This window comes from Anopheles marshallii, chromosome 3 (genome assembly GCF_943734725.1).
Source record: "Anopheles marshallii chromosome 3, idAnoMarsDA_429_01, whole genome shotgun sequence".
In the NCBI taxonomy this organism is placed as follows: domain Eukaryota; kingdom Metazoa; phylum Arthropoda; class Insecta; order Diptera; family Culicidae; genus Anopheles; species Anopheles marshallii.
Window position 1 is genome coordinate 67,811,896 of NC_071327.1, and position 15,594 is coordinate 67,827,489.

General features: G+C 42.7%; 2 protein-coding genes and 5 non-coding genes across 7 annotated transcripts; 6 read left to right on the plus strand and 1 right to left on the minus strand.

Annotated features, from left to right (window-relative positions):
* Positions 1-98: 98 nt before the first annotated feature.
* On the minus strand, positions 99-2,182 carry LOC128714958 (uncharacterized). Its single transcript, XM_053809839.1, has 3 exons — positions 1,194-2,182; positions 950-1,124; positions 99-884 (listed from the first exon to the last, which is right to left on the minus strand). Exons 1-3 carry the CDS (start codon positions 2,180-2,182, stop codon positions 99-101), a joined length of 1,950 nt encoding a protein of 649 aa, XP_053665814.1.
* A 6,262-nt stretch (positions 2,183-8,444) lies between these two features.
* On the plus strand, positions 8,445-9,451 carry LOC128714844 (probable zinc transporter protein DDB_G0282067). Its single transcript, XM_053809725.1, has 2 exons — positions 8,445-8,462; positions 8,852-9,451. The coding sequence occupies exons 1-2, from the start codon at positions 8,445-8,447 to the stop codon at positions 9,449-9,451; spliced, it is 618 nt and encodes a 205-aa protein (XP_053665700.1).
* A 626-nt stretch (positions 9,452-10,077) lies between these two features.
* Positions 10,078-10,150, plus strand: Trnav-cac (transfer RNA valine (anticodon CAC)). The gene has a single exon. It is a non-coding gene; the product is annotated as a tRNA-Val (tRNA).
* Positions 10,151-10,318: 168 nt separating this feature from the next.
* On the plus strand, positions 10,319-10,391 carry Trnav-aac (transfer RNA valine (anticodon AAC)). The gene has a single exon. It is a non-coding gene; the product is annotated as a tRNA-Val (tRNA).
* Positions 10,392-10,559: 168 nt separating this feature from the next.
* Positions 10,560-10,632, plus strand: Trnav-cac (transfer RNA valine (anticodon CAC)). The gene has a single exon. It is a non-coding gene; the product is annotated as a tRNA-Val (tRNA).
* Positions 10,633-10,797: 165 nt separating this feature from the next.
* Trnav-aac (transfer RNA valine (anticodon AAC)) lies at positions 10,798-10,870 on the plus strand. The gene has a single exon. It is a non-coding gene; the product is annotated as a tRNA-Val (tRNA).
* A 168-nt stretch (positions 10,871-11,038) lies between these two features.
* Trnav-cac (transfer RNA valine (anticodon CAC)) lies at positions 11,039-11,111 on the plus strand. Its single transcript has one exon. It is a non-coding gene; the product is annotated as a tRNA-Val (tRNA).
* Positions 11,112-15,594: the final 4,483 nt, after the last annotated feature.

Consider the following 15,594-nt stretch of genomic DNA (forward strand, 5'->3'; position numbering starts at 1 on the left):
TTTACTTCATTACTACCGTAAAACACTCATAAATTATGTATCATCTAATAAAAAAAACGAACACCCAAATGCTAATCACAACAAGAGTTGCTATCACGTTAGATTATCGTCAGAGACGGGTCCACTTCCGACAGGAAGATTATCCATTGGTGAAACAGTGCTTTTTCTTCCGTTGATGCGATCTTTTTGAGTTGCTGTTCGATTAGCAGCAGGTACTTAATATCGTCCCGATACTCCAACAGTAGCTCTCCGCTCATGGCAACTCCTTGGAAAATCATCCGTTCATCGGGAACGATTGGCGGTACAATGCGCGCTCCCGGTGGACAAACATTCGAGTTGGGTAGATCCTCCCGTACTGTTGCATCGATGGTAGAGGACGTTTCGGGTGCTGGTTGCACCATAATCTCACGGAAGTAGGCCGGTAACTGATGCATATCACAGTACGCCCGTAGACCGATCAACAGCAGGTCGACGTATTGTTGCTGATAGATTTCGCATGTTTTCAGGCGGGTACGATGGGTGTTGAACACTGGATAAATAGAAGCTGAGTGGTCGGACCCGTCAGAAGGTTCATCGGTCGCACAATCTAACCAGCCACGGTTGAGTAGCAGCTGAAAGAAACTGCGCACATTGCGTAGGTTCAGGCTACGGTTGAACTTCTGGAGCAAATGCTCCGCAAGGTGTAGTTGCAGGAATGGCGACCGAAGGCTCCGGATCGTGCTGAGACATAAAGGTATGCTAAAGTATCCGGACGATTCTAGCGCTTTCCATAGCTGTCGTGCGTAATGGAGGCTGTTGTCCTTCACACACGGGTACTGTATCTGTCCCTCGTTGTGTTGGAACTCGCTGAGATTCACGGCTACCGTGACAATGTTCAACAGACGCTAAAAGAAGCAAGTTATCATTTGGTAAGTCATTTTATGCTTCAAAAAATGCATTCCATCCCTACCGAAACCACGGCGATATCATCTTCCGGGTATTGTAGCACGTTCATATTGATGAACATGTGGAAAAGCTTTTTGATGAAGAGATTCACACTGCCGTGATCACCGTTCCACACCAGCTGAGCCACCAGAGGGCTGCGTGACGGATTGCATAGGTTTTGTTGTGTTTTGGTTGGATTACTGGAATGAAAAGCAGTGGAGCATTAACAGCGAGAACATTTCATTGCAACCTTTTCTATCCATGCTTACCGAAGAATCCACATGGCAAAATCCATCTCTAGCAGTTTGACCAATATTTGCAGTACCGCAAATAATCGTTCGAACCGTTCCTCGCGCGACAGCTTATTGAAATCGTAGCACAACCTGTTCGTCAGAATCCAGGTGTTATAGTTGTACGCATGCATCTCATCGTCTTCGTTCATTTGGCTACGTTTGGTCATTCGTTTTCTTAGCCCAGGATGGTTTGCCGGCTCTCGTTCCGTTTCGATGTTATGCTCGATTAGATGGAGCACATTACGAAGCAAACCTTCACGTTGGTCGCACTGTTCAAAACACGCTGCATCTAGCTGGCCAAACACGATGCGTTGATAGGCAGGCCGTAAATCCCACCGACAGGGTGGAAAGCATTTTAGGCACTTTTCCAACACTTCACCCATTCCCACCACTATGTCTACCGTGCCGTACTCGACCTGCAGCTCTTCCGAGGGACGATTAATCGTTAGCATTAGCTGCAAACCGGCTACGAACAGCTCGGAATCGATGAATTCCTGGCGCATGATGGCTTGGTTAAGGAACCCGATGAACTGATCCGGACGGAACTCTCGGATCTGGTCGTGGGTGTTTGCCTGCCGCATCACGCTGACACATTTGGTACGAGGGCTGCGCTTGCAAACGTGCCGCTGGGCACACTCGGCAATATTTCGTACGCAGCGGGGGACGTAGTCAAGCGCCAAACGTTGGCAAACATCGAAATAGTGTCGGCCCAGCACGTATCGCAACCTTTCGAAAGCAACCAGTTCCGGCTGGGACGGTTGGTCGCATTCCTGTGGTGGATTAGGGTCGGATTTTCTTTTCTTTTTCGCAGGCGATTCCTCCCCGGTTGACATTCGGATCGTGTTGGTAATGTTGCGTAGTTTCGGCTTTACGGGAGGAAGGTTGTGGCTGGAATTTGCTTCACTTTGCGGATGCGTTAGAGCAGTCTTTGCTACGGCTCGTGTGTGTCGCTTTGTGGTAGACATTTTTCTTCGAATTTCGATACCGCTCGTTTACCATAGTACAGTTAAAACGTTAATTATAGCCTAAAACGCGAGACCTACTGCGAGTTTTGGGTTCACGATAAACAAACACAAACGCTTTGCGAGTGTTTCGGCGCAATTCCGATTATCCGTGCGCTGTCACCGAATATTCGAACGGCACGGATTATTGGGTAAACGGTGGTGGGAAGATTTGAATTATTCTAAGCAATTTACGAATCAGTTTTAATTTTTTTCAGTTGCAATTTCAGACGTTTTTTTGGATAGATACTTTCCATCCTTAAAAATAATCAATTCCAGTAGACACACATCTATCGGGTAAATACATCTGATGATTGTTAATCCTTCTTCTTATTTGACATTGTATTCGTTCTTTTTATAAATAGGTCGCATCACATTCGTAAAGATGATTAGTCGTAGTCCAATAAGAAACAATGTCCGTTACGAATAGATCGTCATCAATTACGTTCGGATTCGACTTTTGCAAATTCCAACATCAATGATTTCCGGTGACCAATGTCCCCATACATCAAAAACTTTAAATTGAAAATCGGTCACCTCCACCGTATCTGTTGCTACCTTTCTCTCACACGGAAAAATGTATGCCCGTAACGATTTCCACACCGATTCCGATTGCCTGTGCCACGATCGGCGACGTAATGCGGTTGTGTTGACACCTTGTTCCTTACGCTTGAAACCATGTTAATTTACCGAAACTGGATCGATTATTCGTACGCATCGTACCACCAGCAGCAGACACTTTGGGATCGTCAACATTCTCCAAGGTACGAGTTTTTCGCACTTTTAGTTTGTTTAATATAATTAATAATGCAACCACCGTTCCGAAGGCAACGGACCATTTGCGCCTCAATGCTTCGCAACAGTGCACGATTTTAATGCTTTGACGATGCTGAGCTGTATGCGCGCGTCTCGGTGCGCAATAACAATCGCACCGGCTAGATTGTATGCTCACTGTTCGGTACTAGCGCTTTGACGAGCTTTTTCGCGAAACTGTTGTGGGTCGAATGGAAAATAAACCATAAAGAAAACCCATGACCGAGGGGGGCGAGCTGGCTGAAGTAAGACGTAGGGTAAAATAACCTCAAACATGAACGCATGTATTATGCAACCGAGGCGATCCAAATCGGCGGGATCAAGATTCGTACGATTGTTCATCAACCGCTGCATGTTGATGGTTTGACACGAAAAATGGAAAGAAAGAAAAAAAACCGTACCATACCAAGTCATCCCGGCATTGATCGACGGGCACTGTCGTCATCACGGACATGATTTGCAGTATTTTCTTTGACTTAGTTTTCCCACTCCGTTTTCGGACTGCGATAAAACAGTGGTACGTGCAGGGCTGGAGGTGAGTTGAGGAAATAGGTTGAGAAACTGGCAGCATCACGGTGGATGTGCTCCAGATAGAAAGAAATCAATTTTCCAACGATCAAAGAATCAGATTGGTGCACCGGTTGTCACTTTCATGAGCTAAAAGGAAGAACAAGCAAGACTAGATGAAGGGAATGGAACGGAGAGTGAAAACTGGAACACCAAATTCAGTACACGATGAGCTAAATTGTGTTTGGGAAAGGTACTTCATCATAAATTTGGAGCTTGTACTTCTGGATCATTAGCATTGAGTCAGATGAGTAAATGCTCGAATTACATGCTTATGTTTGTTTATTTTCTTTTTACTGCAGTCGTTTTGTTTTTTAATTATTCTTCCGTTTTTTTGCCTTTGTTGTTACACTTCCTTGATTTCGCGCAGCCTGAAGTTATGCAAACGTAAAGTAAAGAATAATTATTTAGTGACCATTATGTTGCATACATTCAGGAGCTCAGGAAACGAAGATTATCTATCAATAAATCAAGAATAATTTATTAATTATTATTAGAATAAGTTGTGAAAAATATATTGATTATGTTTGACTAACTCTCGAGGACTAAGAGCAAAGTTGTCTTAATGTACAACTCGAATTAAAACAGTTAATACCTAAAATACATTAAAATGTGAACAACATGAACCAAGTGACGAAGAAAACATAGCATTAACCAATTATTCCATATCTGATGATCCAAATTACATTTGATGCGTCAAATTCCGGCGATCAAACAGTCCGCTGGGTTAAATAGAAATGTACCAGAAAAAAGGGTAAAGTAAGAAGAAAATTAATTAACTGTACACAAACCCCTTTCTTCTTCACCTTGAAGCATTACTTTTTGTGCAAATTTCGCAAACACCTAACCAGCTCCTCGTGCACCGTGGACGCCTTGACAGCGTCTAGCCAGGCCCACACCGCCGAACACAACGCGATCAAAATTTGCGAACCATACCGGGCCGGTGCGCACCTGGAACGATCTCCGACCAAACACTGCCGAATGCGAAAACTAATGTAAAACCGCTTTACACAATCACACAACAATTCGCTACAATTCATTACTGCGGTGGAGGAAAAATTTGCTGCCGGTACCGGCTGGGTGGGTACCGGGACGTACCTTCATTACACGTGCAGCAAAGCGAGGGAAAAATGGCCAACATGTCGAGCCTTTTGCAGCGCCATTTACATTAGCCACCGGCTGGAGTGAAATGCGGTGACCGAATGGATGATTATGCTAGTGATCGATCGGTTTTGGTTCGGTAAAATCCGCAGCCAGACGTTCACGTTGACTGATTCTGTGTAATGGACCATGTTTCACAAGTTGACAGGTGGGAATGGTCGGGAAGTGTGTGTGTGTGTGTGTTTTTATGTTCGGGAAAATCATTACTAAGCTCATAGTTTGCGCTAGCGACACATTAGTTTTGCATTGTTACTTTTTGCTTGCTTCATTCCTTTGCCGTTATAATTATTTTGGTAAAGTTAAAGTTGTGTTTGTTATATGATATTGAATATTAACTTTAGGGAACCGATAGATGCTAGCTTACTCATCAGAAATTCAGGGACGTTGGTTGAAAATATTATGTATCCATTGTATTAACTTCAAATGCTTTTTCGGGAGCTTTTTCTCTTTGTATTACCTCCTTACTTCCTTCCTTACTTACTTACTTACTTACTTACTTACTTACTTACTTACTTACTTACTTACTTACTTACTTACTTACTTACTTACTTACTTACTTACTTACTTACTTAATTACTTACTTACTTACTTACTTACTTACTTACTTACTTACTTACTTACTTACTTACTTACTTACTTACTTACTCACTTACTTACTTACTTACTTACTTACTTACTTACTTACTTACTTACTTACTTACTTACTTACATTCCTTTGCCGTTATAATTATTTTGGTAAAGTTAAAGTTGTGTTTGTTATATGATATTGAATATTAACTTTAGGGAACCGATAGATGCTAGCTTACTCATCAGAAATTCAGGGACGTTGGTTGAAAATATTATGTATCCATTGTATTAACTTCAAATGCTTTTTCGGGAGCTTTTTCTCTTTGTATTACCTCCTTACTTCCTTCCTTACTTACTTACTTACTTACTTACTTACTTACTTACTTACTTACTTACTTACTTACTTAATTACTTACTTACTTACTTACTTACTTACTTACTTACTTACTTACTTACTTACTTACTTACTTACTTACTTACTTACTTACTTACTCACTTACTTACTTACTTACTTACTTACTTACTTACTTACTTTCTGCGATTTTCAGGTCAAATTTGCTTTATTGAGGTTATCTAATATAATTCCCTACTTATACCATTTTTTTGCTGAAATACAGCCATCAGTATTTTAAATATTCAAAGTACATTACTTCATGCTCACAACCATTCATAACCGCGTCATTAGGGAAGTTCGATAGATTTACCAAATTCATACCACTTCCCAATACCATTTGCAATTTATTTTAATGATCACCAATGTTCATCGATACAAACAATATTGCACCCGTCGCTGTGCGCTAAACATACACAAAACATAACGCAGTAGCTTGGAACATCCTTACTGTAGCAAAAAAACAAATACGATAAAATTATACGATAAATGGACGATTGGAACGTGTAACTTCAGGTAAAAGCGCCACCAACAGCAATGGCATCGGCCACACGAACCCCCGCAGTACGTTGGCCCTGGCTGATGAGTGATAATTAATTTTCAGCCAACTTTATGCTGCTCCTAATTAGGTGCATTGTTTAGGGCTGTGGGTTTCGCCGTCCGTTTCGCGCTTCCGGACGCGTCCGATTGGGGAATTCGTATCGGCGCACGGCACATGCCAGGCAAGCATCCTTTCGTCCGGCGATGTGCGGTCATTCACAAATAACGGCTAATCAATCTTCATCTGTACGGTATGATCGTGATCGCATAATAGGATCGCCGTGGGATGATAACTGCACGCGGTACAGCGCGATTGCGCGTAAATGCATTAACGTAACGCGCGGTAAGCTTCCCTGCTTACCAGCTAATCGTGCCGGCAAAGAAAGCAAAACCGCAGGCATAAAAAAAACATGCACCGCTTACACCAAATAGCGTGTAATCCGCGCTCAGTGCTTAGCACACACACACATGCGTCGGTGATGCGTCGTGGTTAATTCGATATGTATGAAATAAATTTGCCGGCCAGAAAAGGCACTGTGCTCTAATGGTAAATGGCGTTAAAGCAGTTTTGGTTCGTGCTGAATTTACCACAAATTATTATTATAATTTTTTATCTCGACAACTTGTATGATTATAATCAATGTTACTATTATGCGTTACGATATTCTCTGCAATTTTCCGGATTGCACAGTATTTACCAATTTGTTTAGGTTACTAATTTCATTTAACAAAATTTTACGCTTGCCATTTTGTTCGGAATGTAAAATAATGTTTGTTTTGATTAACTCTATTATCTTTTTAAAATTTTGTTCAAATTCATTATTAATAAAGCCTTTTTTAACTAACAATTAATTGGAGATTTTCTATACAATAAAAATCTTTTGCTCTAGGGTTTAAATATTAAATAAAATATTTCTGTATCTTTTTAGTTTTTTCCTGTTGCGTTTTTTATTCGTTTTTTATTGAATTACTTTCTATGCATTTTGCAAAGTCTTTCTGTACTGTAATTGTTTTTTTTTGGTTTTTTCTTGATCACCTTCTTTCATTATTCAAGGTATTTTTGTGTGTTGTTAATAAGTTTTTTTAGTGTTTTAGGTTTGTTTAGCGTTTTAATAATAATTCATTAATCTTGTTTTTTTACTTACTTTTCTTTACCCAAATTTACAAATGGAATATTGCACAAAAATTGGACTTCAAAATAGTCAAAATTTTTCTATTTTTCTAAGCTTCTTTATTAAACAGCACTCGCTTTCCAGGGGTCTATTTACCATAGAGACACATTTTCCAGTAATTACCTTATCACGCAGATCATTATCACTCCTCATCGGTTTCTGCAGTCAACCAATAAGCTAATAGTTTCCAATGTTGCATCCCCTTTACAATCATCATTCAATCATCCCTTCCGGTGCGCCTCACCTCAAAAGCTCAATCATCACGAACATGATCACATTTTGGGCAGACTGTTCTTCGTTTTTTCGTGTGGTTTTTTTTTTTTTTTTTGAGTGAATGTAGCGTCTTTTTTGTACACCACACGCTCGTTTTTCACGTCACATCACTTCCCTCCATGGTCTGACGGCGGTTTGGTGCGGTTGTATTTTTTGCATTCGTTCGCACCAGTCTTTTGTTGCCATCCTTTCGGCGCCGGCAACCCGATTCGATTTTCCCTACGCTTTTCCACATTAAATAATCAAACTTAACGCGCCGTCATGGTTGTGCCCTTCTGCCCGTATCGCCGCCACCGCGCCCTCCCGATCATGAATGTTTCTCGTGTAATTCGTGGCTTTTCTTAAATAACATTTCTTTTTTGTTATAGCCGCTATTTTTAACACACCTTCAACGTCGGCTCCTGATTGTGGCAGGTGCGCGAACGGGAGGGCACTAACAAAACAACAAAAAAAAAGGTTCGTCGTCTGCTTTCCACCGAAATCGTTTGTTTGCAGGTATTGGTACGTTGGGTATATGGTTTGCGTTGTTTTTAGGGAACAAATGCAGCACTGCGGACCATTTTTCGGTGCAGCTCCCTCTATTGTTAAAGGGTATAAATATTGTTGTGCGCCACCGGGAATGGTACAGTCGAGCGGTGCTTTCCATCGAAGAAAGAAGCAATAGTCAGCCAAATCGACGCGGCTCCGTAGTTCGTGCAAGGAAAGTGGGGGAAACAACAAGAAGGAAAAACAAATCATAACGATGGCTTTTCTATTCAAGGTGGGTTGATTACCGTGCAGTGCAGTGTGCGAGATTAATGGTCGAGTCAATCGAGTGCCGTCCATCACTGTGGGAGACTGCGGTGCACGGAGTTCAATTGTGTGTTCTTCGGTTGAGAGTGAAAGTGATGAAGCTTGAAATTTAAGCGCGGATTGATCGGGAAGCGTTATGATGCAAATGCATGGTGTGCTTGGATGCAGTGAATGTGAATGAAGACACAACGTGCAGTATGTGATGCTTATATCACGTGTGTCATGCTGAGTCCTGCTGACCCATTGCACGCCTAGTGTGGTCATGGTGTTATGCAAATCCTTTTGTAGTGCCTCTACACGTACCCCGAGCTGTGGCTTATCTTTGTGTGGTTTTCTTCTTGCGATTTTTTTTTGCAGACCGTTGCCTGCTTGGCGCTGCTGTCAGTCGCTGCCTGTGAGTATGGCGGCGAGGAGGAGCACCACGGACACCATAGCGTCGGCTATTCGTACGCCAAGTTCAGTGGACCGGTGAGTGGACCGGCGCACGAAATCCACGTCGAGGACAAGCACGGCCACGGGCACCAGATCGACTATGTCGCGAAGCCGGACTACGTGTTCGAGTACGGCGTGGAGGATCCGAAGAGCAAGGTCTCCCAGAGCCGCAAGGAGCACCGGCACGAGGATGAGCTGCATGGCGAGTACAGCCTGCATCAGCCCGACGGCAAGCTGCGCACGGTCAAGTACAGCTCGAGCAAGCACAGTGGATTCCAGGCTGAAGTATTGATCGATGGAAAGCCGCTGCACGAGGAGGAGCTGGCCAAGCTGGCACATGAGGCCGCCGCCCAGAGCGCGCACGGTGCCCAGCTGCACCAGCACCAGCACCAGTTCCACCATCAGCACCCGGACGAGCACAAGGCGTACGGTGGCGCCGAACAGCAGACCTACGGCGGTGAATCGTCCTACGGTGGCGGTGCCGAGGGTGGCGAGGAGGGAGCGCACGAAGAGTACTACCACTAGAACCATCGGCATCGGTGGCAGGCTGTTCAACTGTGAACGAAACGTTCAGCATTACCACGATACCCCGCAGCAGAGTGAGAGCACTTCCCGTGAGGCGGGAGCTGGAATAGAACTGACGCGCATACACATCCTTCCTTACGCTTTGCGTGATGCTCACCGAAGCGTTGACCAATGTTCCTAAGCTTTAACAATGTTCTTTAAGACTATCTCGCTGGCTCGCCCGCATAGCAACGACCGAATTTAGTCAAACATTTTTGTGCTTATTTTTTTTTTATGGCGGTCAGTTCAAACGAGTCACAACTACTTTCGGTGCTATTAGGGCACTGCTTAGCTATTTCACAATTAAAATTGATTTCCTCGCTCTGGGCTCATGCAGTTCAATCGCTGGCAAGTTGTGAGCGATTGAACTTCAGGCAGACATTTTATGGTGCACATTAACCCTACGGGGCATGTTAACTAGTGTAGTAGTCTCGTGTAAAACCAAATGAAATGAACGACTCTTCCATGCTGGAAGAACGAAATAAAACTTATTGAATTGTACAATTGTGGTTTGCTTTAACTTTACAAAAGATTAACAACTTTTATTATTGCTTTAACTGAAACAATGAATCGGCCAATCATTGAAAGTTTCCGTGGTGTAGCGGTTATCACGTCTGCTTCACACGCAGAAGGTCCCCGGTTCGATCCCGGGCGGAAACAACATCACCGGACGTGATCCACAAGATGGAATTTTCAATGTTCTCAATATTGCGGATCACTAAGAATGACGGTGGTGAATATCTCCTTTTGTTGAAATATTTCGAATTGTTTGCCTTTGGAGTACTAACAGCACAATTCTTTGTCGCGGATGACGAAGAAACAATAGAAGTTTCCGTGGTGTAGCGGTTATCACGTCTGCCTAACACGCAGAAGGTCCCCGGTTCGATCCCGGGCGGAAACAACATCACCGGACGTGGTCAACAAGATGGAATCTTCAATGATCTTAATATTGCGGATCACTAAGAATGTCGGTGGTGAATATCTCCTTTTGTTGAAATATTTCGAATTGTTTGCTTCTGGAGTACTAACAGCACAATTCTTTGTCGCGAATGACGAAGAAACAATAGAAGTTTCCGTGGTGTAGCGGTTATCACGTCTGCTTCACACGCAGAAGGTCCCCAGTTCGATCCCGGGCGGAAACATCACCTGACGTGATCCACAAGATGGAATTTTCAATGTTCTCAATATTGCGGATCACTAAGAATGACGGTGGTGAATATCTCCTTTTGTTGAAATATTTCGAATTGTTTGCCTTTGGAGTACTAACAGCACAATTCTTTGTCGCGGATGACGAAGAAACAATAGAAGTTTCCGTGGTGTAGCGGTTATCACGTCTGCCTAACACGCAGAAGGTCCCCGGTTCGATCCCGGGCGGAAACAACATCACCGGACGTGGTCAACAAGATGGAATCTTCAATGATCTTAATATTGCGGATCACTAAGAATGTCGGTGGTGAATATCTCCTTTTGTTGAAATATTTCGAATTGTTTGCTTCTGGAGTACTAACAGCACAATTCTTTGTCGCGGATGACGAAGAAACAATAGAAGTTTCCGTGGTGTAGCGGTTATCACGTCTGCTTCACACGCAGAAGGTCCCCGGTTCGATCCCGGGCGGAAACAATTATACCTTAGACAAGCAGCCTACCTTGTACTTATATTTATTTTCGGAGTTTCATTTATTTTAGCAAGAGAATAATCTTGGAGATAAGTTTTGTACAAACAAAACAAAAAAAAATTACTTATTTCATTGCGTGACGGACGTAAGTGTGATGAATAAGGGGGTGTTGAACATAAGGGTTGTCTGCATAAAACAAATTCACCACTTCCTTGACTTTTGATTTTGCGCCAAAATGTATGCAATAGTTGGTAGTGATGTATTTTCAAACCCTGTATCGTATACATCCCTGCCACAACATGTGCACCATTTGCACGAACGCAGAATCTTTGCAGCATAATCGTTATGCTCTAACTTCGATTAGCAACCGTTTTAACGTTCTACATCCCTTTTATACGATCACCAAATGAATGATTTTGCGTTCCTTTTGAGGAAAGTGGTTGCAGCGCATATGTGTGTGCACTGAAGACAAAACGCCCTGTGCCCCAATCAACCGTTCTGAACGCAAAAAAAAAGATGCAGTGCGTTGGTTGACGTTATAGACACTATTACATCGGACCTCCATTTCTGGTTAGGTATATGCCGCACGGTGGTCGAGGCGCTAATGAACGATTTAGATAGATGCAGTGACGATTTAAGGAACAAGATAGAGCGATGCGTTTTTGGTTTTGGTTGCCTGACTGAGCAAGCATTTTAATCGCTATTTCCATCGCTATCTTATCTTCATTGGGTGGTTAATTAATTTAAATGATCAGATTAAATACACAGCTCGAATGTGTTTGTAGGTTTTAACTAGCATGTACCAAACACGGTGCATAGAACCCGTTGGACAATTCGCGTAATTCGCACAGCATCGGGTTGGGAGTTAGACAGGACAGGTAAATCACTTATCGCTTTTCTTTCGGATAATCACCATTCCAGCCAAGAAGGGAGATTCGGAGGTGGGAAGGTTAAAAAAAAGAAGGTGCATAAACGATGTGATGGAGATCGCTACCGGTTGATCAAGATTCGCGCTGGACGCCCGTTTTGGTACGTTACAATCTACCGTCCCATAGCCGGGAGGAACATCGATTCGGCAAAGCACGGATTCTACGTTTGCCACGTGTGCGAAAGAAATACCCGCCCGGTTCGCAAATCAAGCTGATCGCGCGATCGGGCAACGAATAAGGTAGTAATTAGCGTTTGACTGGCTAGTTATTATTATTTCGCAAGCCATGTCGAACGATCGGCCCGGGCGGTTAGGGTGAATAAGTCGCGATTTTACACGTTTCGAGCATATCGCCGCAAAGGGACGAGCATGTAAAACGCATAGGAAGGCGTAGAGACAATAATTGGCACGTTTGCGAATTGATTTATAATTTTAAAGTGCACGAGCTTTTCAGAACCGTGGTCGCAGGAAGCGAAAGACTGTCGTCTAACGGTGCGGCAAATGTGGGCTATGCTGCTTATTTTTAGTTTTGGTGCTTTGCACCACTAGTGGTAGATGATTTATTTTTAGAAATTTCCTCTTGTTTATTGTCGTTTATTTGAATAGGCATAAATGTATCACAGGGGCATTATATAGTTTAACGATGGGTTTAGCTTTGATTGACCTAGTTTTGTTCCAAAGATGACTTGGTTTGAAGGCATGGCTGAAATGTCGTACGACAAACTCCAAGATCGATCATAATTGGTAGTTTATGTGGATTAAAAGAATAAACGGAGGTTTGGTTAGCTTGAAAGCCGCAAAAATCCAATTGAAACTACCGCATATTGAGGTTATTTAGTTATTTCTTGAATAATGGCCATTAATTCATTCTAATCAAATTTATTTATTGAGTACCATTAAGAATAGTTAGCAATAAACTCTTAATAATCAAGAGATATTTTAGATAAATTTAACTTCTTCGTACATTCCCACATTACATTGCATCCTTCCCACGTTGCATTTGACATAAATAATGTTAAAAGAAGCACAATCGCGCGTGCAGTTAAAAATGCGGCTGGCACGCATTCTGCAACTGATTTATTATGACTTAATTAGAGCAAAATGTCCAAGCCCCCTCCGGTACCGAGGCTAGTACCGGTCAAGCGAGGGCAAAAGGGAAAAGTACGCTGCACGCAATTCGCAATTGCTTTGCATTAATATAATTAGTAAAAGCTGTCACTCTCCTGCTCGAGATCGTACTACCCAAGTCACCACGTACCGCATCGGACACGTTTCGGCTGAAACAACGTTAACGTGAGCGTTAGTGAGGGCGAAAAAAAACACACACTCATAAGACAAGAGTATACCATTGAAGTAGGCGAAAAATCAAGTCGTGCTTGTTTCGCCCTGACAGGGTTTCCCTCAAACGGGACCAAAGCCTTCCCACCTTCGGTGAGCATGAACAGGGAGCACACTTAGAATCCGAACGCAGTTAGTTTTGTCACGTTATGTAATGTGGTCTGGGTGACCGGTTCGCTGGTGGTCGCTTGGTGCCCAGGCCCGACTGACTGACTGCGAATCGACACCACGTGGAATGCTAGCTATGAGCACTGGCATGTCTGTGAACGAGAGGATCGCGAATGATCGCACGCAGCACTTTTTCATTGCGGCTTGAGGGTTGAAAATTCTCAAAGCGATTGAGTGGAATAATTTTGTATTACTTATTGCATGATGGTAAGGAGGTTTTTTTTAACGCGATTAGTAATTTATGTCTTTCAATGGCAAGGATGTATCTTTTGATGGTGAATAGAACAAAAGAGTGTAGAATGTTACGTAAAGCTAGCAGAGAGAGAGAGAAAGTTTAGTTTACAGCAATTTTAATTTGAATGGAGTTGGATGGATGATATTAACAGCAAGTTTTTACAATATCCCAATTTAATACAGGTGGTTTTGTAAAGAAGTCTTAAAATAAAATTATTCGATATATTTCCTATTTGACATTTCTTCAGGTGGGACCTGGAGTCACAAAAGGGAAGCTGTGATCCTACATTTACGTCATCTAATTGAACCCTTACATGCCAGAAACTCAATCTTGTTGTAGAGTGCAATACTTCTAATATGCCTTTCTTTTGCTCAAAGTGTTATATGGGTAGTGGTCATCATAGGTTAAGACAAGGTACTTGGCCAGTTCTACAGGTTTCTAGTCGTTTTTGGATATTTTCAATCACTCTACAATAACTTTAACTACAACGACTTCGAGTTGGACTAAGGCTTCACATTTCTGCCATTAGCACAGTTGCTGAGGAATCGGAGTGTTATCCAACAGGAATGTATGTGGATCGGGATTCTTCACATTAATTGGGTTGGTAATACCTATTCTACGTATCAGAAATCTATTCTAGCGGGGATCCAGCCGTCGAATTGATTCCAAATTAAAACTGACATCAATAGTCCTCGTCAGTTTCCAGTCTCCATCCAGGGGGTCATCTTCCACATACTGACGATGAGATAAACGTCAACAACTTCTCGCCGTTGTTTATCCAGAGCTCAACACTTTTCTTGGAACTCGGCCTACTAAAGTCTGCTCACGGATGGAGACCCTTAGGCACAGATTTCCCAAGTTTTCTACTGTAACTGGAAATAGCGGTTCTCATTTCTGACCTTATCTAAAATATTCTTCACCTCCTAGTAACAGTTCTACGTGATGTTCTGCTGCACTCCTGTAGCACAGATTTTCCAAGTGTTCTGCTGCTGCTGAAAACTTTGACACGTTGATGACGTCACATTACTGACATTACATTAAAAATCTTTCAATATATTGTTGCAGAGTTTAGAGTGAAGATTAAGTGTAATTAAGAAGTATCATTAGAATTAGACTACGTTAGATTCAGCAAAAGAAATGCAAGCCACTTTTTCGTTGTACAACATTTTATCACCCTGCAAGAGCGTTTTAGTATCTTGTCCGTCATCTATAATTAATAAGTTTGACGTTAATGTTTTCTTCGAGGGATGAGGATTTTTTTTGTTCGTAGCCACAGCACAAATAACCTCAGCACCTCTTAACGGCAGAAGCATTGTGGGAGTGTTGCTGTTGATTTATGATGCTCAAGCACTACCATGATTAACTCAGGTACCTCATCGCAAGTATCAATCATCGCGGACATCGTCGGGCCGTTTATGCTCGTCCATTTAAAGATTGCAATTTTGTAGCAAAACTCGCATCGGGATTTTTTCCCACTGTCGTCCTCCCCTGCAGTGTTTAACCGTCCCGCGAATGGAGGTGTGTTTTTTTTTGTTGCAAAGATAGAAGAAAAAGCCGAACCGGGTGCAGAAAGGGCAAAAAATGAGCCACATTGCGAGCGAAAAATCCTCATTACAAACATCTAAACTGTCGCTGCATACTAAGGCTGCGATGTTCGATCGCGCCGTCGATCGCAAAAGGGAAGGCCAACCGGTCGTACGGTTCGGTTTTGCGGCCAACCACGGGCAATGGAATCTGGGGGCGGTGCGTTTGTGCTGAACACGGGCTGCAGACTGATGATGCTGTTTGCTGCCGGTGGTGATGATGAGGATGATGAAGT